Source organism: Mustela putorius, unplaced genomic scaffold (genome assembly GCF_011764305.1).
Source record: "Mustela putorius furo isolate JIRA1106 unplaced genomic scaffold, ASM1176430v1.1 tig00003834_pilon_pilon_pilon, whole genome shotgun sequence".
Classification (NCBI taxonomy): domain Eukaryota; kingdom Metazoa; phylum Chordata; class Mammalia; order Carnivora; family Mustelidae; genus Mustela; species Mustela putorius.
The window spans coordinates 93,247,232-93,274,446 of record NW_025421987.1 but is presented as its reverse complement, the minus strand read 5'-3'; the positions used below and the strand labels follow the sequence as shown (position 1 = coordinate 93,274,446).

Sequence of the window (27,215 nt, the reverse complement as noted above, 5' to 3'; positions counted from 1 at the left end):
AGTTCTTTTTTTGCTTTCTACAAAATACAGAGCTTCTATAATGGTCACTAAACATTTAAGATGAAAAATGCTCTTTGAAAATCAGGAATGCTGACCACAGTATGCTTTCTGGTATAATTAATTACAATTAAAATGTGTCCAGCTTACAGAAGCTGAATGGCTTTTATGTTTTCCATCTTTAAATCCTAGCTTTTCAGGGTTTTGAATGGACATTAAAGGTAGTCTTTCATGGTTTCTAAGCTGTTTGTTCCAGGCTTCCTCCTGATCCTTTCTCTCTATCTGTTTGTCTTCCAGATCACTAATTCTATCTCCTGTCTCAGTTACCCTAGCTTTGAGAGAGTTTAGATTAGATTGGAACTCATTGAGAGCATTGTGAACCTCCTCCCTGGTAGCTTTAAGCTCCGCCCTAACATTGTGAACATCCTGTCTGGTCACTTTCACTTCAGCCCTAATCAATTCTGTTTGGTCATCCATGGCTTTCTCCAACCTAGCTATTGCCTGGATAAGTGTTAGCCTGAATTCTCTTTCCGACATATTGTCTATGTTGATAGCCGTTAGCTCTGTTGCAGAAGGTCCATCCTCTGTATTTTTCTTCTGTTGGGCATTCCTCCTCCTAGTCATTTGGGTGGGAGATGACTGAACAGATGTAGCTGGATGTATCAACTGTGGTGCAGTCAAGGTGCACCCTGGAACACTTCTGAGCAATCAGGATTCCCCACCCAAACGAGGAACAAAAGAAAAGAAAAAGAAAAAAAATAAAAGAAGAAAAAAAAAAGAAGAAGAAAAAAAAAAGAGAGAGAGAGAGACAGGAAAGAAAAGGAAGATGAAAAAGAAGGTTCAGCCCAGATGGGCCCCAAGGTAAGATTTATAAAGTAGACAAACAAAAAGAGATAAAAAGACTGATACAAGTATATGACAAGAGAAAAAAATATATATATGCAAATAAAGAAAGAACCTCGTCAAAAAGAACCACAAGTGTAAAATTTATATGCTATCAGGACAAACAGCATGGTACTGGCATGAAAACAGACACACAAACCAGTAGAACAGAGTAGAGAGCCCAGATATGGACCCTCAACTCTATGGTCAATTAATCTTTGACAAAACAGGAAAAATATACAGTGGAAAAAAGACAGTCTCTTCAATAAATGGTGCTGGGAAAACTGGACAGCTATATGTAGAAGAATGAAACTCGACCATTCTCTTACACTGTACACAAAGATAAACTCAAAATGGATAAAAGACCTCAACATGAGACAGGAATCCATCAGAACACAAGAGAACATAGGCAGTAATCTCTTTGATATCAGCCACAGCAACTTCTTTCAAGATATGTCTCCAAAGGCAAAGGAAACAAAAGCAAAAATAAACTTTTGGGACTTCATCAAAATCAAAAGCTTCTACACAGCAAAGGAAACAGTCAAAAAAACAAAGAGGCAACCCACAGAATGGGAGAAGATATTTGCAAATGACAGTACAGACAAAAGGTTGATATCCAGGATCTATAATGAACTCCTCAAACTTAACACACACGAAACAGGCAAACATATCAAAAAATGGGCAGAAGATATGAACAGACACTTCTCCAATCAAGATATACAAATGGCTATCAGACACATGAAAAAATGTTCATCATCATTAGCCCTCAGGGAGATTCAAATTAAAACCACATTGAGATATCACCTTACACCAGTTAGAATGGCCAAAATTAACAAAACAGGAAACAACATGTGTTGGAGAGGATGTGGAGAAAGGGGAACCCTCTTACACTGTTGGTGGGGATGCAAGTTGGTGCAGCCTCTTTGGAGAACAGTGTGGAGATTCCTCAAGAAATTAAAAATAGAGCTTCCCTATGACCCTGCAATTGCACTCCTGGGTATTTACCCCAAGGATAAATATGAATGTCATGAAAATAAGGTCCATCTGTACCCCAATCTTTATAGCAGCAATGGCCACGGTCGCCAAACTATGGAAAGAACCAAGATGCCCTTCAACGGATGAATGGATAAGGAAGATGTGGTCCATATACACTATGGAGTATTATGCCTCCATCAGAAAGGATGAATACCCAACTTTTGTAGCAACATGGACGGGACTGGAAGAGATTATGCTGAGTGAAATCAGTCAAGCAGAGAGAGTCAATTATCATATGGTTTTACTTATTTGTGGAGCATAACAAATATCATGGAGGACAAGGGGTGTTAGAGAGGAGAGGGGAGTTGGGGTAAATTAGAAGGGGAGGTGAATCATGAGAGACTATGGACTCTGAAAATCAATCTGAGGGGTTTGAAGTGGTGGGGGGGGGTGGGAGGTTGGGGTACCAGGTGGTGGGTATTATAGAGGGCACGGATTGCATGGAGCACTGGATGTGCTGAAAAAATAATGAATACTGTTTTTTCTGAAAACAAATAAATTGAAAAAAAAAAAGTAGTCTTTCCATTAGGCCACTCCACTCTCACCTCCTCAGTGTTCCTGCTGTAGGATTTTTCCCCAACCCATCCACTCCCCATTATCTTTACTATAGTCTCTACTTTCCTCTCTGTTAAATATGAATGCCAACAATTCCACTTGTACCTTTAATCTTACTTCCTCCTTCCTTCTCAAGGATTTTTTTTTTTTATGTAATAATCTCTTTTTCCACCATCCTCAGCTTTTCACTGGTCCGCTAGATCATTCTTATCAGCATATAAATATATTTTCTTATCTTCTACAAGATCTGATAATTCAACAAAATCATTAACTACTGACTGAGTGCTGAGCTTGTACTACTTACTGAAATGGGCACTTAGAATACATTTGTGAAAGAACAAAAACAAATAAAACTTCCTTTCCTTACATTCTAGCAAAATAGCACCGCTATCTGCCTAGTTGTTCAAAAACCTGGAGCCATCCTTAGTTTCTCTTTTTATTACTCTTCACATCCCATACCTATGAAATTCTGCGTGGCTCTACCTGCAGAAGCTATCCTGCATCTCTCCTCCATCCGCAGCTTGTAACCCCTGTCACAGAGCAATGTCGCCTCCCTTGTGGATTCCTCTAACAACCTCCCAACTGATCTTGCTTCCTCTCACCCCCATTTACCTTTCCAAGGGTAGTAGAATGTTATTTTTAAGAAATAAATTTTACTGGGGCACCTCGGTGGCTCAGTCGTGAAGCGTCTGCCTTCAGCTCAGGTCATGATTCCGGGATCCTGGGATGGAGCCCCACACTGGGCTCCCTGCTCATCCGGAAGCCAGCTTCTCCCTCTCCCACTCCCCCTGCTTGTGTTTCTGCTCTTCCTGTCTCTCTCTGTGTCAAATAAATAAATAAAATCTTAAAAAAAATAAATTTTATTGTCATCCACTTGCTTAAAATGCTTTGGCCCCTGCCTGCTTCTCTACCATCACCTCCGAACACATTACTACTCACTTGTCCCAGGCTCCCTGGTTTATCAGTCTCTTGAGCACTGCCAAACTTGTGGGCACCACAGTACCTTTGTTTTGCTATTTTTTTTTTGTGTAAGACACTCTTCCCATCAATCTTCATATGGCTTTGACTTTTTCTTATTATTCAGATCTCGGTGAGGATCTCAATTTCTCCATAGTCTTATCCACACTTGTTATTTCACTTAAATTATTTTCATATCCTAGTCAGTATGGAATGGTACCTTATTGTGGTTTTAAATTTATTACCCTAATAACTAATCATGTTGAATATATTTTCATGTACTTATTGGTCATTTGTATGTCTTTTTTGGAGAAGTGTTTGTTTAAGTGTTTTGCTGATTTCTTAACTGGATTTTTGTCTTTTGGTTGTTGAGCTCTAGAGTTCTTCAGATGTTGTGGATGTTAAAACCTTCTCAGATACATTATTTCAGACATTTTCTTCCATTCTATATTGCTTTTTCCTTTTCTTAGTAATGTCCTTCAATGTACAAAAGTTTCTAATTATGATTAAGTCCAATGTATCTATTTATTTCTTTTCTAGTTCATGCTTCAGGTGTCATATCTAAGAATCCATTGTCAAATCTAAGGTCATGTAGATTTACCCTATGTTTTCTAAAAAGAATTTTATTTTATTTTTGGCTCTTATACTGAAGTCATTGATTCTTTTTGTGTTTTTGTATTAATTTCTCTATATGGTGTGAAGTTGGGGTCCAATTTCATTTATTTGGCATGTGGAAATCTAGTTGTCTCAGCCCCATTTGTTAAAAAGACTGTTCTTTCCCCAGTAGATAGTCTTAACACTCATACTGAAGAATCAATTGGCCATGGATGTATGGGTTTATTTCTGGACCCTCAATTCTATTCCATTGGTCTGTATGCCATTACCTTACACAATTACCACAGTGTTCTGATTACTTTTTTAATAGTAAGTTTGAAATCAGGAAGTTTGAGTCCTCCAACATTGTTCTTTTTCAAGATTGTTTTGACTATTCAGAGTCTCCTTTAATTCAACGTGAATTTGAAGATCAAATTTATTATTCTGAAAATAAAACCATTTGAATTTTGATAGAGACTGTGTTGAATCTATAGATAACCTTGGATAATATTAAAATCTCAACAATATTAAGTTTTCCAATATATGAACATCTGATGTGTTTGTTTTCACTTATGTTTTGCTTAATTTCTTTTAGCAAAGTTTGTAATTTTTGGTGTTCAACTCTTTCTCCTCTTTGGCTAAACTTATTCCTATATATTTTATTGTTTTGGATGCTTTTGAAAATGGAATTGTTCTATTAATTTCTTTTTAAAATTGTTTATTGCCATTATATAGAAACACAACTGATTTTTATGTTTTGATCTTATATCTTGCAATGTAGCTGAATGTGTTTATCAACTCTAGTAGCTTTCTTTCTTTATTTCTTTCTTTTTTTTAAAGAACCGAAGTAGAAGTTTAATTTTTTTAAGTAAGTTCCATGCTCAATGTGGGGTTCAAACTCACAATCCTGAGATCAAGACTGCATGCTCTCTCCACTGAGCAACGAAGTGCCCCTCTAGTAATTTTGTTGTGTATTCTTTGGGATTCCCAATATACAGGTTTATGTCACTTGTGAATAGAGATTGTTTTATTTCTTCCTTCTAATTTGGATGACTTTATTTCTTTTCCTTTTCTAATTGCTCTGGATAGAACTTTCAGTATAATGTTGAATAGCAGTGGTGAAATGGGCATTCTTGTCTTGTTCATATCTTATGGGGAACCTCTCAATCTTTTACCCTTGGATATAATGTTAAACCTGACATAACTTTTAATCATAGGGTTGCATGTAGCATCCTAAATTTATAATAATTTACTTTGAATTGATACCTTAACTTTAAGAGCATGCAGAACCCTGCTACTTCAAACTCTGTCTCCTCCTTTTATATTGTTGTTGACACAAATTACATCTTTATCCATTGTGTGCCCAACAACATAGATCTATAATTATTTTTTTTATGTGTTATCTTTTAAAGCATGTAGGAATAAAAACTGGAATTCAAAACCAAAAATACAGTAATACAGTCTTCTATATTTGTTCAACTGGTTACTTCTACTGGACAAAATGAGGTGTCAGTAAAGAGGTAGAAATGATAAAAATAATTCTTTAAAAAGAATTCCTTTTGGCTTGTTTTCATATTTTCTATCTCTTTATTGACATTTTCATTTTGTTTGTATGTTGCTCCCTGATTTCTTTGAGCATATTTGAAACAGTTGTTTTAAAGTCTTTGCCCAATATGTCCAATGCCCAGGCTTCCTCAGAGATGAATGATGAATTCTATCAATTTATTTTGTTCCATTGAATATTATAGTGTCATAACTCTGGAAATCAGATTTACCCCCTTCCCTAGGGCTTGATGGTTTTTGTTTTGCTGTTTTTTGAAGACTGTCAGAGTACATTTGTTTAATGATTTCCCTAAACTATTTTTGCAAAGACTGTATCAGTTCTTATGTGTGGTCAATGAAATCTCTGTTCCTTTGGCTTTTGTTCAGCTAGTGTTTTGACTGAGATTTTTCTCAACCTCCATCAGTTTAAAACAATGAACAAAGAAGATTGTCTTTGTTGTACAAAAGTTTCTAATACTGATTTTGCAGATTTGTTCTGTGCTGGGGCACTTCAACACTTAGCTAGGCTTGTGCTGAGTGCAGAGATCATCCAGAGTTGAAAACTAAGGGGCTGTTCTGGTCTTTTCTGACATATATCTTACCTTAGGTGTGTGCATGGCTTTCTATGGTCCCCAATATACACAGGTGCTTTTGAAAGCCATAATTTCCCAAAGAAAATTTCTTTAGGTTTTCTTTATTTTGGCTGTTATTTTATGTCTCAGCTGTTATCTTTTGCCCCAGGTGATTGTGGGTAGTTGATTAGGCTTACAATGTTTTTAAGCAGTGTATACTGCTGTCCTGAGTTAAGTTTCATATTAGGTGAGAGAGATGAGCACCTTGTGCTAGTCCTTCAGGTAACTCCCAGACAGGTTAGAACAGACCTACACAATAATTTGTGTTGAAGTTCGCTCTTTTCCTCCTGTGGCCAGACATAAGAGTCCTCCCCATATTGGGAGTGTGAACAATCAACTTTGAGATTGCCACTGAGATGAAGAGGAGTATGGCAAGAGCAAGTAAAAATGACACAAATCCTGCCTATCACTTTTAAATTGCCTTTTTTTTTTGATTTAGCATTTGTTTGATTGTTATAAGCCTTTGTTTTTCAGAGTTTCAATGACGTTAGTTTTAACAGTTTCTGCTTGTTTTTCGATGTTTCTGTGGAAGGATGGGAACTTGGAACTTCCTTCTCTGCCGTTTTTTCTGATGTCACTCCTCATTTTGTCATTGAATATTTTAAAGCATTACTTTTTAGTGACTGTATGTTGTTTCATTATATAGATGTGCCATAATTTACTGTAAATGATACAGTAATGAACATCTTTTTATACCTCTGATATTTTTAGCTTAGGGTAAATTTCCAGGAATGACCATGTCAAATGTTATGAACAATTCTCACTTATTTCATATTTATTATTAAATTGCCCTGCAGAAGGTTTGTGTCAATGTAGATTCCCATAAACAGCGTACGAAAGTATGCATTTCATCATGCCCTCACTTATAATTTTATGGTCTTTGCTCATTTAATAGGCAAAAATAAAAGTGGCTCATGATTGTTCTGTCTGCTCTCTTAAGAATGTCTCATATGACTTGAGCTGGGGCCCATTCTTGTTTTGTTCCCTCAAAAAAATGATGTATTTCAGTTTGTCAGTCTGCTTGGATATGTGGGCCCAAGAAGTTACACTGTTCTTCTGATGAAGAATAAAACATTTCCCTGCTCTCACAAATATAAAACTTGAATTTATTTTGTAGTGAATTTGAATGGTGCCTACCCCAAGCTGGTGCCTTTCAGGCCTGCAGGAAGGCTGATCTCCCCACCTCTGCTGCTCTCTGTGATTTTCAACATTCTTCTCAGCCTGGCTATGCACATTGTGGGCTTCATTCTGGTTCAGAGGCAGCCTTGGTATTCCATGGAGATGCACAGGTACTCTCAAAACCTCGATTCCAACATTTCACATTCTAATTTCTAATGATAGGAAGCCAGTGGTTCTTCATTCTTCTAGAATCGTTGGCTTCTTTAAGTCCCTTGGGAAAATTTCCAGTGATCTTCTCTTCTCAGTAGCACAGTTTGAGGATGTTATTCTTTGGCATAAATCTTTTCCTGTCTTGTGTCATGACGACCTATGACCATCTTTTGTATCTAGGGTGACCATGCATTGTAATTTGCCCAGTCAGTCCCTCTTTAAGCCTGATACAACAATGAAACTAATTGTAATTAATTACTGAAGTGTAATTGGCATACCACATTATATTAGTTTCAGGTGTATGAGCTATTGGTTTGGCAATTCTATACATCATTCAGTGCTTAACCACGATAAGCACCATCTATCACCATACGTTATTATGGTACTACTGATTATATTCTCTATGCTGTACTTTGCATCCCTGTGACTTATTCAGCTGTATCTGGAAATCTGTACATCTTAATCCCTTTTATCTATTTTCCCCACCCACCCCCATTCATGTCTCCTCTGGCAAGTACCAGTTTTTCTGATGATATTTGTCTTTTTCTCTCACATTAAAATCTGTTCTTATTGTATGACAAATTATATAGTCACCTTATTTATAAATGTCTAGAGATCTTAAGTCATGAGAGGGAAGAATCATGACTTACTCATGTCTTTCCCACATATCCAAAATACACATGATGGGTGTCCAATTTATTGAACATATATATAATTTGCTTATCTATCTATTCTCTATCCATCATCTTCTATCATCTGTTTATCTATCATCCATCTATTTACCATCTAGCTATCTTTTATCTATTCATCTATCCAAAATATAGATCTATCTGTGCTGGTTTCTTTCTCCTTACTTTTCAGTATATATTCTTTCTCAAAGTATAAACAATTACATTGAGGACTTGGAGTCCTATAGATACAAATGTTCCATAAAGACCTGTCATCTTATTTCATTACATTTTTTTTGCTTCCTTTTTAGTGTCTGCACACTACAAAATGAAAACATCTCAAAGTTAAATATTTCTCCAACTGCTCCAGAAAAAATTGGAAGTAATGGTGTCTTTGCAAGCTTTGAGAACACTACCATATGGTTCTTAGGAACAATCAACTGTATCATTGTGGCTCTTATTTTCTCTAAAGGAAAACCGTTTAGGCAGCCCATCTATACAAACTGTGAGTAGCATTGTAGTGGATCAGAGGTGAGAGGTCACCAGAGGGAACAGATATTCCTACGTCACTCAGGGAGCAGCTGCAGAGTTGATGATTGTCTTTGGTTTGCTGACTTCTACTCTAAGGTTTGCTAAAACACATCATGCAGCCTCATACTGTGCTCCTTCCTTCAAAGCTGCATTAAATTCTAGGGTTTATTTCTCTACCCTTTCCTTCACCAGAGGTTTGTATCTAGGTGTCTTTTTATGACACCACTCCCAATTGGGATGGCCATTTATTTCCTTCCTTGTCAGTTTTTGTCACAATTCTTCTGGGAGGAAGTGGAGAGAAGCATCACAGTGTTCAGACGGAACATGTCTCCTGACATGAAGACAATGATTAAGATAGTTGGCAGCCTGGAAGTGGGTCCTTCCTGAAGGAACCTGGCCTTAGTGATTGTGGAGGCTCTTATACAAAGTACTTACAACCTCCTTACATTCTGGGCTGAGGTGGGGAGTGTGTTAGGATATGTGGGCGACCTGATTAACCCTTGGGACATTTATTTGTATGCCACCACTGCCTCTCTAATTGGGAAGATTTAGAAGCACAAGTTGAACAATCAATATCCTCATAAAGATGTGTTTGTTCAGAGAAAGTTATTTTGCCCTTCTTCTTAGGATGAGAAAGCAGTCAAATGCTGACCTGCACATGACTGCCATTTAAACATTTGATTATTTATAGCCCTCCTTTTTTTCCAGAAAAGGATTTGAGGCAGGTATTTTTTTTTTAAGATTATTTATTTATTTGACAGAGATCACAAAAGGCAGAGAGGTAGGCAGAGAGAGAGGAGGAAGAAGGTTCCCTGCTGAGCAGAGAGTCTAATGAGGGGCTTGATCCCAGGACCCTGGGACCATGACCTGAGCTGAGGGCAGAGGGTTTAACCCACTGAAACACCCAGGCACCCCTAAGGCAGGTGTTTTGTATTAAGAAGACTCAGGTACTTAAATGTCTTCAAGACATTTTTTGAATATATATTATGTCAATGTTGCTCTCTCTATATTTCCTACTTTTATTAATTGAAACTTACAACATGCATGTGAAAATTTCTACTTTCCTCAAGGACATGCATAGAAATTGTGGAGGTGAGACCCATTGCATAGAAATGAGTACTTTCCATTTATTATGCAATGTTTGGACGTAGAAATCAAGTAAATCTGATCAGTGTTAATCTAGAATATATCTATCAATAGATATCACATTCTATATTCTGATTTCTCTAAATGATAGCTTGTGTTCTTATTTCCTCAGATATATTTGTCCTTGTGCTGGTCCTACAGCTGAGTGTGTGTCTGTTCATTCTATTTGCTGATATTCCAGAATTATATAGGCGTTTGGATGTAAGTCTTATCTCTGGGATATGATGATGGTTTATAGTTATGTAATACCCTGACTTCAAGAAGCAGGTCACAATTGCAATTGACACAGATTCTTGACACTGATTATTCTTTTCAAATAGCAGAGTTAAAAAGAATACTGAATTTATTCATATTTTGTATTTAAGCTGGCCAGGAAATAAGATTCTATCTAGTCTTGATTTCCATGTATTTTAGAAGCACTGAACATTTTTCTTTTAAAAGATCCCTGTAAGAATGGAAAAATCTATTTATATATATATATATATATATATATATATATTCTCTTTCAAGTGTGAGACTTTTTTTTTCTAAATGTTTCTGTTTTGAAGCTGTTGAAAACAGTTTGCCTATAACACTTTTTCTGTTAATTCTCAAATCTGTGTTTACATCTTTTTTAAAAAAACTCTTTAAAAACATGTTTGTCTATATATTCATATTTAATGTCTGCAAAACTTGCTTGAAAAGAGCCGTACCTTGCCTCATGAATTGTCTAATAGTGTGTAATTTTGAGACAAATTTAAAACTCTTTAAGAGACAAATTTTACATATTTGAGCAAGGCAAAAAATATATATTTCTATTCTTTTAATCTATACTCTCAAATTAGAAGTTCATTATTGCCAAATGTCCTTTAGACCAATAAGTAGAATAGAAAAGAGATGGTAAAAGAAAATGAGTTTTCTCACTTAGTGCTACGTGAGCCTACCTGGCCTCCTCTCCATCTCAAAGACATATTTCAAGAAGGACAAGATCCTATCTTATTCATTCTTATATTATTAGTGCCTAACATAGCCCATGGCACATAATGGCAATAAATGACTGACTGGCTGTTGTAGATTATGTTCCTACATGGAGATGAGCACTAGGAGCTCACAGTTCATTGCAAACCAGCAAAACCTTCACAAACCCTTCTTGACATGTGACACACAAACTAATGTCTACATTTGTTTTTCATTTTGATAATTGTGTCACTGTGGCTAACACCGTAATGGCTACTGTTATTAAATATCTCCACGAATTAGAGTAAGAACTCATGGAGATAGTCTTTGTGTACTAGTCTTCTAAGGAAGTTAAAACTTCTTAATCCTGCAGAAGTTAGGGTCAAGACATGTTAGGTTTATTCACACTCTTTAAAAACAAAAGCTCTTATGGAAAGGCTGATGTCTTTGAGGGGAACCTGTGTGAGGTCATCGCTAACACGACTGCAAAGGAGTTTCCAGAGAATTATTGCTAACCTTAAAAATAACTATTTTTCTTCTTATTACACAAAATTGCAAGTACATTTTAGTAAGTGGCTAAGCAGGCAAAGAAAATTATAACATTATTCACTATCTCCTTCCATCTTTGAAACTTCATATATTATAAATGTGCATTGACTGATTTATGAAGTTTATTTTAAATGGAGTCCCACTGTTTTATAACCTAGTTATTGCCCATTTTTTCAAAAAGTGCATGATTTTTCCAAAATAGAGAATACATTCACACAGTTTAAAATTCAAAAGTTCGAAACTCTACATCTTCCCATCCCTTTTCCCCAGCTGCCAGGTCCCCTCTCTCGAGGCAACTGATGACACCACTTTATTTTATATACTTTCAGGCATATTTTATACATATGCATGCATACATATATATCATGTTTACACGAATAGTAGCAGACTATTACATTTGTCCAGGTCTTCTGAGCTGGAGAGAGCAAGGTGAGATGAGATACGTAAGCAAGTTTGGGAGGAGCTGCCCATATTGGAATGAACATTAGCAAGTCAAAAGAGGAGGGGGAGAGTCCCCTACTATGATGTGGGTCTGACCCCCATGAAGAAGGCCAGATGAGTAGGGTTCAGACGACAGTGCAGTTCTTTTTTAAAAAATTCTTTTATTTTTGAAGATTTCATTTATTCATTTGAGAGAGAATGAATTGAAGAGAGAGATGGGGGGTGAGCATAAGCCCATAGGATGGGGAGAGGGGCAGAGGGAGAGGGAGAAGCAGACTCTGCTCTGAACGGGGAGCCCAATGCAAGGCTCAGTCCCAGGACGCTGGGATCATTCCCTGAGCCGAAGGCAGATACTTAACTGATTGAGCCACCTAGGCACTGGGTGGTGCAGTTCTAAGAAAGCCCGACTACAGTTGCTTATCAGAGGGGTCTAGTGTCTCACAAGAATGAGTGCAGTGAGAAGGCCTGCCATCCCCAGTTATTAGCTATGAGCAACCCATGGGAAGCGTGGCCTCAGGAGAAGCATGGTGGGAGATTCTGAGCGGCACTGCAGCGCCTGTCACTTACTCTTGCAGTAGGACACTTCCATGGAGCATGTTCACGGCTGCCCCAAACTCATACTAATTCTTCACCTTGTTCTTTCATGAGACAGTGTATTCTGATAATTGCTTCATATCAGTACATCAAACTTCCTCATTCCTCTTCTATGCTAATATATTATTTCAATATACGTATATGAACCATAATTTATCTGTAGTCCCATATTGATTGACATTTAAGTTGCTTCCAGTGTTTAAAGCTGCGATGAAATAACCTTATACATATATCATTTCAGGCACATACAAATATGTCTCTAGGATAAATTCCCAGAAATGGTTTGAACTTTTAATTTTAATAGCCTTGCCTACCACAGAGCTGTACCACTTTTTAATCCCTTGTTGTGGAAGGCAGTGTGTGAGGCAGTTGCCCTGCCCAGCAGTGTGCACTTGGCTTCATTTCGTTCATCCATCCATCCATCCATTCCTTCATTTCACCTATCCATCCATTCAGTATACATATCTATTATATATATCATGTGCCTGGGGTGGGATTGAGAAAGACTCAGAGAAACTGGGGAAAAAGGTATGAAGTGTCAGCTTCATTTCAGACCTGTTTGCTGCATCTGTGAGTACCCTCGTCATGGCACCATCCATGCAGCTGTACATACAGTCCTGAGGGTGCAACCTTAAACTGAGTCTCAAAAGCAGGGCTCAGCTGAGGGGAGATGTGGGATCAGTGAGAAGAGGGCAACACTGCCCATTGTGGAGGTTTGACATGTGTATCTTCAGAGCCTCCTGGCAATAGGGCCATATTCCTGTATTCCTTTGCAAAAGCAAACAATGGAAGCAAACAAAAAACACTCTTATCAAATTTATCAAATTTTGATAAAATTTATTTTAGGAAATTTAGAAATTACAGGGGAACCAAAAAATAAAAAGAAGAAGAAAGAAAGACAAAAGAAAATAAAGCAACAATCATAGTTTACAAATCATTGAAATCATTGGGTATAAACCTTCCACATTATTTGATACATGCATAAAAACATGTCTTATTATATGTATTATATGTATGTGTGTATTATATATATAACGTATACACAATGCATGTCTATTACATACATGATCTATAATCTATGAAAATGTACACCATGAACATGTGAACATTTTTCTAGTGTTTATTTTTCTTCAAACTAACAGTGACTCTCCATCTCCCACCAGCTGCTCTGCACTCCTGTTCTGTGGAGGGTCTACATCATCATTATGCTCAGTTCCAATTTCATTGTGTCCCTTGTTGTGGAGGTAAGCGCCCCGGGGGTGCTGATCATTTGGGGCAGAGATAGATAGGGCATTCTTTGGGAGTCTGAAAAAAGCAACGGTTTTATTTGATAGGACTCAGTAGTGCCAGGGGCTCCGTTCCTCAGCCACATGAACAATGGTGCTCTCTCCTGGTGAATTCCAAACAAGGGGTTAGTTTTCCTATCTACAGAGCACACCTGGAGAGAATGGAATTATGGTGTCCAAGGTCCTGTTCATTTATAAAATCCACAAATAGAGAACCAACTCACTTTTGAAATTAAATATGGTTCACATACTATAAAATCTATCTTCTTGAAGTATGCAGTTCAGTGGTTTTTAGTATCTTAACTGAGTTGTGCAACCATCTCCACTAATTCCAGAACATTCTCATCACCCCAGAAGAAATCCCGTGCCCAGTAGCAGTCACTCCTCATTCCCCTTTCGCCTCCTTCACCCCTTGGCAACCACTAATTTACTTTCTGTCTCTATGGATTTGCCTGTTCTGGACATTTCACATAAAGGGAATCATATAATATATGGCCTTTTGTGTCTGGCTTCTTTTACTTAACAACTTCTATTACTTTTACTTTACAGTTGGGAGAAAAGATTCATAGAGCTTTTCCTGGCTTTTATGCTTCATCTCCCATTTGCTCCATTCCCTCAGTAAAATGAGTCTGTGCTCCCTCTTTCTTTGGCTATGTGGTTCACTCAATCTCCTTCAGTGCTATTAGATAAACTCTCTATTCTTCAAAGCCTCCTGAAGAACAGGGAGCATCTCTGGAAAAGGCATCTGTGTCAAAGGGGAGGTGAGCATCAGGATTCATTCTGTCCACAATCTTACTTCTGGTTGCAAACCCAGCCTTGTTCCAGTGAGGGGGAGATTCATGGTGGGTGGAGGGTATCTGGAACCTGACTTCCCTGCGGAACCTTCCATACTAGGCAGGGTAAAAGCTGTGCAGGAGCTGGTGGCAGAACAGAGCATGGAATGAAGTACTGGAGCCTCTCTCTGTATGCAAACCAGGGCCTCTCAAACTGGGATGGGCACCAGAGTCACTTGGAAGACTTGTTAAAACACAGGTTGTCCAGGCCTTCTCCTAGAATTTTGGATTCAGTAGGTCTGGAATAGGTGCAAGTTTTTGCTTCTAACAGGTTGTCAGGTGATTCTGATACTGCTGGTTGAGAAACCACATTGACAAGGACCATGGTAACCTATAGAGATCTCCAAAACCACCAAATTAATAAAAGAGCATTACATCGGTGACCTCACACCTAGTTGCAGAAGGGTGAACCTTACTCTTTAAGGGATAATCTTATGTATGCATCTTGTCCCTGGCAGTGATCACATTATTTCCTCTGTTTAGTGCATCTGCCCCCATGTCTGCATATTGAAATGCTGTTCCATCCTCTATGGCACCGTTGTAGTACTATCCTCTTTGTGAATCTTTCCCAAAGCCTGGATAGGTTAGACAAGTAACAGTGGCTGAAACAATAAAGATATTTATTGGTTTACTTAAGAAAATAGGAGGTATCACTTCTCAGCCCTTTGGCTAAGATCAAGTGAAGAAGATCGGAGGTAAGTGATTGCAGGGCTGGTTTAGTACCTCAGTGGTTTCATTGGGGATCATGAATCTTCCACTTTTCTCTCTCTCCATCTTTAGATATTGGCCTTTCACATTTGTGTGTATTGTTTATGTGTCCAGATCACTTCCATGTAGCTGGGCATTATCTCTGTTTTAATGCAGGAGGACATGAAGGCACCAGCAATCTTTTTCCCCTCAAGTATGAACCTTTTACGAGGAAACAAAATAATTTCCTACAGCCACCCTGTTGCTTCATTGGTTAGAACTGTGTCTTATCTATTCAACCTGAGTAGTAAAGGATTCTGGGAAACTGGATCTATGCTAAAAAATTAGACAGATTGGCTTAGATTGCTTGTGAGGTATTTTTCCCCCCTTTAAGGTAGACAGGAAAAAGTTGGAAGGAGTGTGCTGAACAACAAAGTAGGATACTTTGTAGGAGGACTTCTCCAGTCCTTCCCCTACCATTTCTGATTCAGTAGGTCTGGTGACAGGTACCAGGTAACTAAGCAACGAAGTCTGCCATAATCCCCTAGTAAGAAGCTGTTCAACTGCCATTACATCTGCAGAAGGATTCTACCTGGGTTTGAATCCTGGGTCCACCCTTTGCTGCTACCTGACTCTGGGCAACACCTGCTATTCCACTTCTCTGTGTCTCTGTTTCTTTATCTGAAAAACAAGTGATAATAAGGGTACCTTACCTCAAAGGGTTGCTGTGAGCATGGAATGTGAACACAGAAAAGCACATAGTAAATATTTGATAGTATAATCTATTAATATTATATTTTCTCTTATGGTACTTAGTATTTATTTGAATCTATCAGTCATTAAGGATTTCATTTGTTTATTCGCTCTTTCCACAAACATTGGTTGACCATGTGCCATGTCCTCGGGGACAGTGCAAAGTGGATTTTGATAGTCTTGTCCATTGCTCAGAGTTTAGAGTGAGCAAGAGAATAAATGCCACAGTTATGTGTGTATAGGTTGTATATGGATATAAACTGTGCTGGCAGGAACTCACCTCAGTACCTGCAGTATCAAAAACCCTGCTTTATTCGAATAGAAGCTGGGTAAAGTTTTGTTCAATTATTAAATATGAGAGGTGATGCTGCGTGCCTGCAGCAGATGGAGAGGGTAATTTGATACTCATGAAAGATTAAGTTTCTCCTCTTCTTCTTGTGTTGAGTGAGAAGTGGAGATAGGCGTGGATGTTTAGTGTGGATTCCCAGCAACTTTCTCACTGAGAAATAACACTGTGAGATCCCACCTCTCACCACCAGGCTCTTCCATGGCCATCTCCAGTTGTTTGAGGTTACTCTTCTCCTGCTGTCAGGGGATACTCAGGAACAAACCAAAGTCATTTGAGTCTGTGGTGAAGGACCTTGTAATGGAGAATTATGGACACTGAGATTTCTCGCCTTACAAGGTGAGCCTAGCAGAGTAGGTAAAGACCCCAAACTGTCATGGATGCAGCAAGATACTTTCCTCAGGTAGTTGTAGGTATATCTGACAGCAGATGCTAAAGATTCCTGGGATAGGCATGCTAACTCCATACTCCCTGGCCAGCCTGTGACAGAGATCATCCAGAGAGGTTTTGGGGGACAGGCATGAGGGATGGCTGGCCTCTTTTTGTATAGTCCTGAATATTGCCTGGTCTGCTAAAAGGTCTAACCCTACCCCTAATCTTAGAATGGCCTAACAAACAGATTTGAATGGAACCTTGTATTTGCTTCTCTTTCTCATGATGTAACCTCCAACTGAAAGGCTGAGGAGCTAACATGGATAGCTTAATTCTCCTTCTTTGTCTTAAAATTAATTATGTGTGTGTGTGTGTGTGTGTGTGCACACGCATATATGAATTGTTTTCATAGGCAATCTGAAGAGCTCGTGTGATGAAGTTTTGTTTTTTGTTTTTTAAGAAATGGTATTTCATAAAGAGGTTCTTTTTGTTTCTAGTTCTACATTTAATTTGCAATGTAGAGTGATAGGAAAGATCACTTCCCAGTGCTTTAGTTTCCCTTTACAGAGCAGTGAAGTGATACAGGTCATCATAACTCTACATAACTCTAGAATTGTGAAAACACTCAGTGCATGGCATACAGCACTAAAGTCCATGTGTGTGTCTGTGTTTTTCTTTGTTTCATTTGTTTTAAAACCTGCTAAATTTTCCCAGAGGTAGGTCAGATTTTAAGACCATTAATTGGATACCTATGATCCTGCCTTATTCCAGCTCTAAGGAGAACTACTCTTCTCTTATGGATTAAGAAGAACAAAAAAACCTTGGTATGGGAAAGTAGAATCAAAATCTGGCTAGGCGAGCCCTGAGGATTGCAAGATGCTCTTGAGATGACTATTGGGTCTTTAAAGGCCTGTTAACAGATGATCCATTTTTAGAGAATGATTCAGACTAGTTGTACCTATTATTTCCATTGGCAGTGGGAGTCAAATGTCAAAGATGGGTGAATTTTAAAAAAATTGCTACTCTGGCAAAGTTCCTTGTAGAAACCCATAAAATTGACTCTTCTAATTTAGCAAAGATAGCACCGACAAACACCAAAATGAGTTTTAAACCTGTGGGACAGCAGGATTTTCATATTTTTCTTTTTGTTTCTTTTATGATAACTTCAAGATGGTTAGCTACATATGATAAAAATGAAAAATTAACAAAATAACCACTCATGCATTCTATGTTGTAAGTTATAATTTGGGCTCAATTTGAAGGTCTGTCATGAAATAAAATGGCAGTCTAAAATGTTTCCAAAGAGATGTATCTTTTGTAATCTTAAAAAATGCATTGCAATGAAATATTTGTAGGTGAAGGTAAAAGGCCACAACCAACATAGTGCATAGCCATTTGTTAAATAGCTCAGAAGGGTGGCAAAGGGAGGCACCTATATCGTGCCATTTCTTGCATTGTAAGGAGAGTTACATAATCTTTATGACAAACATAACAGGAAGGAATTATGATTTCTGCTTACTGAGGCTCAGGAAAGGTAATTAATTTGTCCATAGTAGATGTCAGATATAGAACCTGAATCCAGATCTGTCCAAGTCTAAGACTGGTGCATATTTCAACTTTACTGACCTCTGTTTGTAACTATGCACTTATATGCCAGGCCATACCAAAGCACATCATACCCATGGCACATCTTTCTGTTGGGTAATTCCATTTGTTGGTAAGTAATTTTAAATATCAGTTTATATGAAATTAAATATGGGTGTGGTGTGGAGTAGTTTGCAGAATTTGAATGATTTTAAATTGAATTTATATACAAGATTTAGGAGAAACCTCACCCTTGAGACAGACTACTTCAAGCTGTTTCTAGATTCTTGAAACTATGTACCTCTCACTTCTCCTAGAAGAGTTCCATAAGTGGAAAAGTTTGAGAGGCTGAGACCTAACCCATGAACCCACATTGGAATTGTTTCTCCAGGCCTCAAGTTTTTTGTCAAGCTGGATCGAAGCAGCCAATGTGGTGGTTCCTTTTTGGGGTGTATGGAGGGCCCTAACCTGGAAATATTTGACTTCTGCTTATAAAGAGTAACTCTTTATTTTGCAGGAGGCCATCATTGAAAATCGAGCCCTGTGGATGACATTCAAAAGGTGTTTTGGCTATCAATCAAAAAGTCAGTATCGGATATGGCAGAGAGCCTTGGCAAAGGACCCTAGTTGGCCACTATTAAACAAAACATCTTACTCTGACATGCCAGGGTGTGGAAGAGGAGTGTCTTATAGCAATCCGGTGTTTGAGAGCAATGAAGAACAACTCTGAACCCAGTGCAATATACAAGTTAACAAAACATGGAAACGATGACAGAGAGCAGTTTCAGTGATTTTCAAGCAATGAGACTCTTCTAAAATCAGCTGGAGTTTCTGGAATCAAAAACCTACCCAATCCTGGTGACAAACTGAAAACTTGATAAAATACGTTCTACAGAACAAAACACTGCCAGAGAAGAGCGCTTTCCTCTTAGCTTCTGAAAATATTGACGGTGTTAGTGAATCAAGAATGGGGCCAAGGACGGCAATTGACCAAGAGATTGGGAAGCTAATGGACAAAGAGAATATATAATCTTTCTTCTTAGATAACACATTTTTTGAATGAGTTGAGAGAAAGTAGTACTATGTGTAGTCATAGAATTGTAACATGCAAAAGATCCCTTTTGAATTTGTGTTTTGTTGGAGGAAAAACAAATGCATAGGAGACATCACACCAATCTTCACTGTCCAGTTTCCTTTCTTTTATGGTACTTTCATAGTTGAGACAATTCCCTCTGCCTCTGGCCTTCCCTTACATATTATTAAGGATGGGCTAAGCTGATGTTGCAATAACAAACAACTCCCTTGTCTCAGTGGCTTGACACACAAGAACTTCTTTTATGGTTCTGGTGACTCTAGACTAGCTTTCTTCACAGTGCTGACTACCTCAGTCTGTTGGCCCCACTGACTGAAAACAAGGACTTCACGTTCACTGTGATGGGGAAGGAAGAGTCTGGAGATCACACAGGGCTTTCCACTGCCTCACCCCAAAAGTGGATGTATTTCTTCCACTACTTGAATCTCATTCATTAGGGATTTGGCAAAGAAGTTGCGAAGTACAGCCACTTGTGTTTAGGGCTGGTTTCATGGGCGTATAACCTGTGCAGTCATCTAGATCCCCCTGCTTAGAAGGGCCCCACCATTATTTTAATGCTTTACTGTTGCTACCTTGAAATTCTTAATTTTGAAATACCCACATTTTCATTTTATATTCAGCCCCACAAATTATGTAGTTGGCCCAGCTTGTATTCCTAGGAATGAAAGGAAAGTAGCACATATCAGAGAGCACAGACACTGTCCTCTAAGGTCTACATCTCCTGTCCCTGTGAACATTTTCTGTTTTAGGAACTCCACATCTCACATATCCAACTTCAGGTATTTCCACTCCTCTGCTCTATTATTTTTGAGAAAAGTTAGTCTTGTGCTACAACATTATATGTTATCATTAACATAAGTCCTTACACAATCTACACATTCCTTAAGTCTGAGGCTGAAGTCTATTTTCCGAAAATAAAAATGGCCCTTATTTTTATCACTATTACAATTTTTTTTTAAAATTCATTTAGCACAGAAAGCATTGAGATTTCTGTTAGTTCAGCAGACAACTCTTGTGTTTTAGGACAATTTCCACAAATAGTATTTTAAAGCAAGAGCAAAATGTTCATTACAAACATCAAATCCTAAGTGAATATTCTAGGCATGGATAGGTCCCAGGCTGGCTTTGTTACTTACTGGTAGCATATACAAGCATACCCTTCCCTGGATGAATTCCTGGGGATGGTTGGAGGCTCTGTGGCTATAGATAATTCTGGGAACATGGTTTCTATCAGCCATGAAAGTACCTTGTTTCTTCTGGTTTTAAAATAGGGTGTGAAGAATCATTTAAATAGGCTGTAGAATCATTGTCTTCCTCTGTCCAGAAAGAAATGTTTTCTTTTATAAAGTTAGCCTCAGCAGTGATATGGTAGTTCTGAATGTCTTTTTCTAAGACTCATAGTTTACTCATTTTTAAGAGTGGAGGATTGTGGACAGAACAAGCTGGAGATGCTCTACAACCTGGTGATGGACAAGAGCAGCATGTGCATTCACACCTTGAAGAGCCCCTTACCAGGTGCTCTTTCTTCCATTAGCTCATTCGAATTGCATGATTCTTTACAGACTTAGGCAAGGAAGGACTTACCGTCTACTTTTACAGGTGAGAAAACTGAGATTCAGAGTAAGGCAAGCCGACCCAGGCCTCAGAGCAAATCTTCTGTGGTTTCTAAATATCTCCTAATTTAAAAGCTCCAGCAGGGCAGGGTGTTTGAGGTGATCTCACAGTCAAACAAAGACTGAGTTTCTTAATTGCCAGGTGGAAGGAGGAACCTTTTGCTAATACCAGGGCCTAATGTTCAAACGAATACCAGGAATCCTACCAGGCTTGGGTTAGAGGTATGTTCAATACAAAATAAAACAAAAACCTATGAGTGTTCGTCTGAGACTCTGAGTTGCTCTTAACTTGGTCCTAAGTCATTCAGTCACTGAGGACTGAATCTATAATCTTTGTCAAAAGGAACTTATTCTGAAGACTACTTGAAATTAACTATATCTTAGAGGTAGGGAGAAAATGCTTAACTTGGAAAAGCAGGGCTGGTAGGGGTATTGTCTAGGAATGTAAGAGTTGTTTTCAAATACTTGAAGGGTTTTCGTAGGAGAGAAGCCTCCCACCTGTGCCAGGTGGAATTATCAGTGGGTAAAGGGCATGGTGGGAAAAGCTTCAGGCTGATACAAAGACCCTGTCCCAACAGCACAAAAGGAAGTGGAATCTGGTGACCTCATGGAGTGTGTGCTCCATGACATTGGAGGTGCAATTGGTTTCAAAGACCAATTAGAAATAAAAGACAAGTATCAGATGGAATTCAGTTATCTGCAAGATCCCCTTCAGGCTTGATATGTATATGTCTCAATTTTATGCTATGATGTGAACCATTCATTGTTACTTGCCACATAGACTATCAGACTGCCTATTGTGGGGAGATGGGCTGGGGAGGGCAGATTCCCAGCCCTGTGGGGTCCACAGTGTGGACAAATGGGCTTGACTGCTCTGTACTTGGAAGGTGACTTTTGATGGAGATAAAATTCTTGAAAATAGGTGCCCGCTGATGGGTCCTGACTGCCTAACTGACAGCTGGGGAATACTTCTGATGTATGTGTTTTCATAGAAAAAGAAGTTTGAGTATCTCAGTAAAAGAATGTGGGACAGTGCCCCAAACCTGAGGGCAGAGCACCTGCACCCAATATGCTTATCTGACTAGAACTTGGAGGAGAAAATGACACTCATCTGACCCAAATCATTTAAAAGGCTCACCATATGTTTACTCTAAGGCACACAGCTCTGATCCATAGAGAGGAACCCTGACTCTGGCCTCTTTACACTAAACAAGTAATGATCTGAGAATGGAAATATGTCTGTTCCATCTGCGTCCTTATGAGCTCATAAAAGTGTGCATGTACACACTTGCAGATGTGATGACTGGGAAAGTGATTATTTATTCAGAGCCTTGTATTTAGTTTATGTTGTAATAAATTATTCTTTATAAAAGAGGCAAGTATAATTTATAATTCTGGTGTTCTAAAAATCAATCTTTCTCCTTCACTGCAGTGGAGTCATTCATTCCGCCTAATAAAATGGTGTGGTCTACTCCAGTAATGTTGAAGCAACAAAACATCTTTAAAAAGTTCCAGGCATTTCCTAACAGTATAGACACTATTATTTCCTGCTTTGTAACTGGGCGTTTACAGTCTACAAAATACTTTCATACTCATTCTCTTGTTTAAGCCTCATAGCAATCATAGAAGGAAGGCAGGACAAGGATTACTAGCCTCCTTCTTTTGATGAGGTACCAAACCCTCCAAAAGTCTCAGTACCTTGTCCAGGGATGTACTGGAACTAGAGCTGCATTCAGATGAGGAACTTCTACCCATGAGTTTCCTGCTCTGTCACTCTCCCATGATGTTTCTCCTAGATGAAATGTTTCTAGCGCTGAAAAACAAGGCAAGCAAGGCAAGGCAACTATCCAATGGATTGCCATCACACGTGTAATTGCTTCCAAAAAGACGTTTTAGTTCTCATAGACATTCTCTTGAATTTGATCTTCTCATTGATCACAGAAAACGTCAACTTCTATGGCTGAGGAATAAAATCATATAACCAGAGCTCTTCGAGTCTATTTCATGTGAGAAGATATAGCTCTGGTTCCTGACTTCAGTCTCCAGAACCAGAAACCTGTATCTCTGCTTGAATTTTGCCTCTGCTTTGTACAGCAGTTTAGGGTCATATGCATTCTGTCTTGGCTTTGTGCTAAATTCACTTCTTTAGGTAGTCAGTAGCTCACTCATTCTTTCCAGCACTCCATAACTCTACTCATTCTAGGCATACAGGAAGTTAACTCTCCTAACTCAGTACTTTTGTTCATGCTGCTTTCTTTTTGCGGGCATCAATCATTATTACTCTCATCTCCACACAGTCCAATCCCTCCCATTTCTCAAGACCTAGTTAGAATGCCACCTGGTCTGCCAAACCAGAAGGGAGATCTTTTCTGTCTACACGCTGCTCACACTCCACATATGCCTCTTTTGTGCGCCAGGCAGCTCTTTTTGCCATGTGTTATAGTCCTATAGTGTTCTGACTTCTTCCAACTCTCACTCAACCCCGCTTTAACTAGAGAGCACATTTTCTGAGGGTAGGGACCGAACTTGATTCATCTCACCTACCCACTCTGCACCTAGCACACGGTGAAGGCTGGGACTCAGCAAACAGCTGTGGCATGATTGGATAAAAAATATAATCACTGGGATATTTTGTTGATTTATTATTCCTCCTTTGTCTGTGAACATATGTTTTCTGTTCAGTACAAAGAAGCTTAACCGAAGTAATAGAACAATGAGTAAAAACAAAAAGTGCCAAGTATAGCGATTCCAATGTTGAACTTAGTTTGTCTGTCCATTTACTTGGCGGGATGCGGAGGTGTGCTGTAGAGTTAGAGTTGGGTATATGTTACAAAGATTCTCTCAAGGGTGCCTGGGTGCCTCAGTTGTTTGAGCGACTGCTTTTGGCAAAGATCATGATCCTGGAACCCTGGGATTGAGTCTCACATTGGGTTCCCTGCTCAGCAAGGGGTCTGCTTCTCCCTCTGAATGTCCCCCTCTCGTGCTCACTCTCTCTCATTTTCTCCTCTCTCTCAAATAAGTAAATAAAATCTTAAAAAAAAAAAAAAGACTCTCTCAATATGTAGGGGACCCTAGAGGTGGATTTTTGTGCAGCTACAAAGGCTCTTCTAGGAATACACTCAATCCAAGTGCCGGGGTGGAATTGAGGAAAGCAAACTTGTTTAAAAACCAAACACTATGTAACAGAGAATAAGAGAAAAGTTCAACTGGGTGTGTATTTTTCTACCTGATCTCTAGTTTCACCCTAACTTTAGGAACTTTTGCAAGGACTTGAGAAAAAGAAAGATATGATGAAGAGAGAAGGAGGGCAGAGAAAGAAAGGTCCATTCTGTGATCTGTGTGTCAGAGAGTATAATGAAAGGAGGGCAGAGGGAATCCACCTGTGTCCTCTGTCGCCCAGCAGTGATGTGACTTTGGGATCATAGGTGGAAGACGTATGATGCTAGTACCATGCTGAGACACATAGGTGACTTGGACAGTCTGAGCATGTCTCCAAATGGCTAAAGGAGATAGAAAATGGCTGAAGAGGATAGAGGATGGCCAGATGATACAGAGTGTACAGTCCTGGAAGTCTGGGGTCCCTGGCAACCAAGCTCAGGGTCAGGCAAGGCCCATAGAAGCTTCAGTCAGTAGCAGGGATCATTCCAAAGTGGTAACCTGTGTTACATATAGCCAATCCAGGTTGCAGGAGGAGAGAGCACGTTATAAGCAGGAGCCCTGCATGCAGCATGATTTGTAGGGGGTGTCTATGGAATATCTCCATGACTCAGGAGGGAGTTCAGAGTGGTGGGCCTTCTATGATCCTGTTTTGGACCACTCTTCTGGGTTTATGTGACCAGGGAAACATAGATTATAAAGATAGGAAAGATTCCTCCCCATTAGGTGAATTCCAATTGGGTGAAAGTACATACAGGAACATTTAGGGAGAAAACACCCTGAGAAAGCTATGCAGAGCCCTAAGGCCACTCTGTCCCTGGCCTGCTTAGGGGCAGAGCAAAGCGCAAGAGGAAGTGACTGCCCAGCTGGCTGGATGTTCTTTCCTGAAAGCTGAGCCAGTTTTCTCCTCAACCAACACAAAGCTAGCCTTGAGAATTTGGTGAACTTGATAATCTTAAGCATCTAGCTACCATCCATGACTAACTGGGAACTGGTTTAATATGGGGACAATTTCACAGGTTTGGGCCCTCCCTAAATGGATCCTGGAAACTGATTTGGTCTGGGTGCCAAGATCTGTAGTTGGGAAAGGCCAAATCTTTGTATCTGTCCATACCGTACCCTAGCACCGGAGGGAAGGAAAGTTCACAGGTTTCCCAGAAGAGTTTGTGGCTCAGACCAGCAGGAGTCTGGGCCTGGGCCTGCACCTGGGGCCTGTGTGAGGGCAGAGCTGGCTTTTGTTGGCACACAGTCATGCTAGCAGAAGTCATTGGCTTTCAATCAGTGCCCCATATTTGACCACATTAACAGGAGCTACACGGAACTTGGATAGATAAACTCAATCTCTAATGCTCCTTTAGGCATTGGCATATGTCAGTTAAGAGTATAAGTTTAAGGGCACCTGGGTGCCTCAGTTTGTTAAGTCTGCCTTTGGTTTAGGTAACGAATCCAGGGTCCTGGGATTGAGCCCTGCATTTGGCTCCTTGCTCAGCAGGGGAGTCTGCTTCTCCCCCTCCCCCTCCCCCTCTACCTGCCCATGCTCGCTCACTGGCTTTCTCACTCACTCTTTGCCTTAAAAAAAAAAAAAAAAAAAGACTATAAGCTTAGGAGACAGACAGGTCTGAGCTCTAATCTAGACTTTCCTGATTTGTGATTTGAGCAAATTAGTCACTGCATCTTGGTTGCCTTGACTATTGGCATGGAAATATTATTTATTACCTCATTCATAACTGCAAAAATCAAAGAAAATTAAATGTGGCAATAACTTCCTTCATCTCTAAAACTTTAAGGAGGATTCTTAAATCTTGGTCTTGTACAGAGTATAGTTATTTAATGTGTTGTATGAATTGGTAAAGGAGTAGATAAAAGCAGCATAAATGAAGAATGAACTAAAGAACACATAAACTTTTAGAAATTGAATGAGTATAATTCTATTTTAATTAAAATGTAATTATCTATGATTTACTAATTGTTTAAAATCATTCTTTTTATGTAGTGTGTTGATTCTTATTTATTTAAAATAAGGTATAGGATGACCTACCTCCACTGTTTGTTTATAGAATCATTGCTTGAAATTAAAAAGAGTCAATTTTCTTTTTAGACATCATTTTGCCATGTTGTGATCCCATCGTCTGACTATCCTGAAGGCTTGCTTTTTAAAATTGGTCCTTGCTGGATGACTTCCAAGTCTACCAGATCTCTCAAGAGATGTGAAGACCTGCATAAAGTAGTCCAGATTTGGACACATTTGTAGGAGTGGTTAGTTGGTCTCCGCCGTCTTATCATGTGTTAGCTCACTGTCTCTAGGAAATAGTCCATAGCAGTTCATAGCCTTCTTTTGGAACATGGTTCTCAAACTTGACCCATCATGAAAATTCCCAAGGAACTTATTACGAAGAAAGTTCAGGGCCCAACCTCAGACATAACTCAGTCAGAGAATCTCTGGGATGGTTCCTGGGGAGAAGTATAAAGCTCTCCAGGTGATTCTTTTTTTTTTTTTTTTTATTAACAAAGAATGTATTATTTGTTTCATGGGTACAGGTCTGTGATTCATCAGTCTTACACAATTCACAGCACTCACCATAGCAAACACCCTTCCCAATGTCCATCACCCAGCTATTCTATCCCTATCCCCCACCCAGCAGCCCTCAGTTTGTTTCCTGACATTAAGAGTCTCTTATGGTTTGTCTCCCTTCCCGGTCTCATCTTGTTTCATTTTTCCCTCCTTTCCCCCCCGCAAACTGTTATGCCTGAGTTTTCGTGTCCGAGAGACCACCAAGGAGCCAACACCAATGCAATCACACGAGGGTTTATTTGACAAGGTTAAGCTTGGGCCCAAGTATACCTGACACAGCAGAGTAGGGAGCTGACTCAGCAGTGGGTGAGGACAAAGGGGATATTCAGAAGGGCTATCAGGGTAAAGAAGACTGTCAGGATATTGGAGGCCTGGTTATTATCAAGCCAAGGCCATTTTTCCCTCTAATGAGGCACTAACAAGAAGACAATTGGGAGTTTCCTGGTGGAATGTCACATTCCTTCTATCAAGCGTCTCTGTTAGTGAGATTTAGCATTGGGACATTTGTAAACCGAGGGAGACTCTTGTCTTG

At 39.2% G+C, this 27,215-nt stretch overlaps 1 protein-coding gene across 5 annotated transcripts in view; it reads left to right on the top strand.

Moving 5' to 3' along the window:
* The window catches only part of ATP13A4 (ATPase 13A4), a 126,367-nt gene extending 106,942 nt beyond the window's left edge, over positions 1-19,425 (top strand). For 2 of the 5 annotated variants that reach the window (XM_004745283.3, XM_045088728.1), the window contains exons 26-30: positions 7,312-7,483; positions 8,503-8,696; positions 9,981-10,069; positions 13,552-13,632; positions 18,767-19,425. In XM_004745283.3, coding sequence (XP_004745340.1) covers positions 7,312-7,483; positions 8,503-8,696; positions 9,981-10,069; positions 13,552-13,632; positions 18,767-18,979 — 749 coding nt within the window. In that variant the 3' untranslated portion in view covers positions 18,980-19,425. Of the gene's footprint in view, positions 1-7,311; positions 7,484-8,502; positions 8,697-9,980; positions 10,070-13,551; positions 13,633-18,766 lie in introns of those variants that run through there. The other 3 variants (XM_013052609.2, XM_013052611.2, XM_013052610.2) reach the window with 3 other exon arrangements.
* Positions 19,426-27,215: the final 7,790 nt, after the last annotated feature.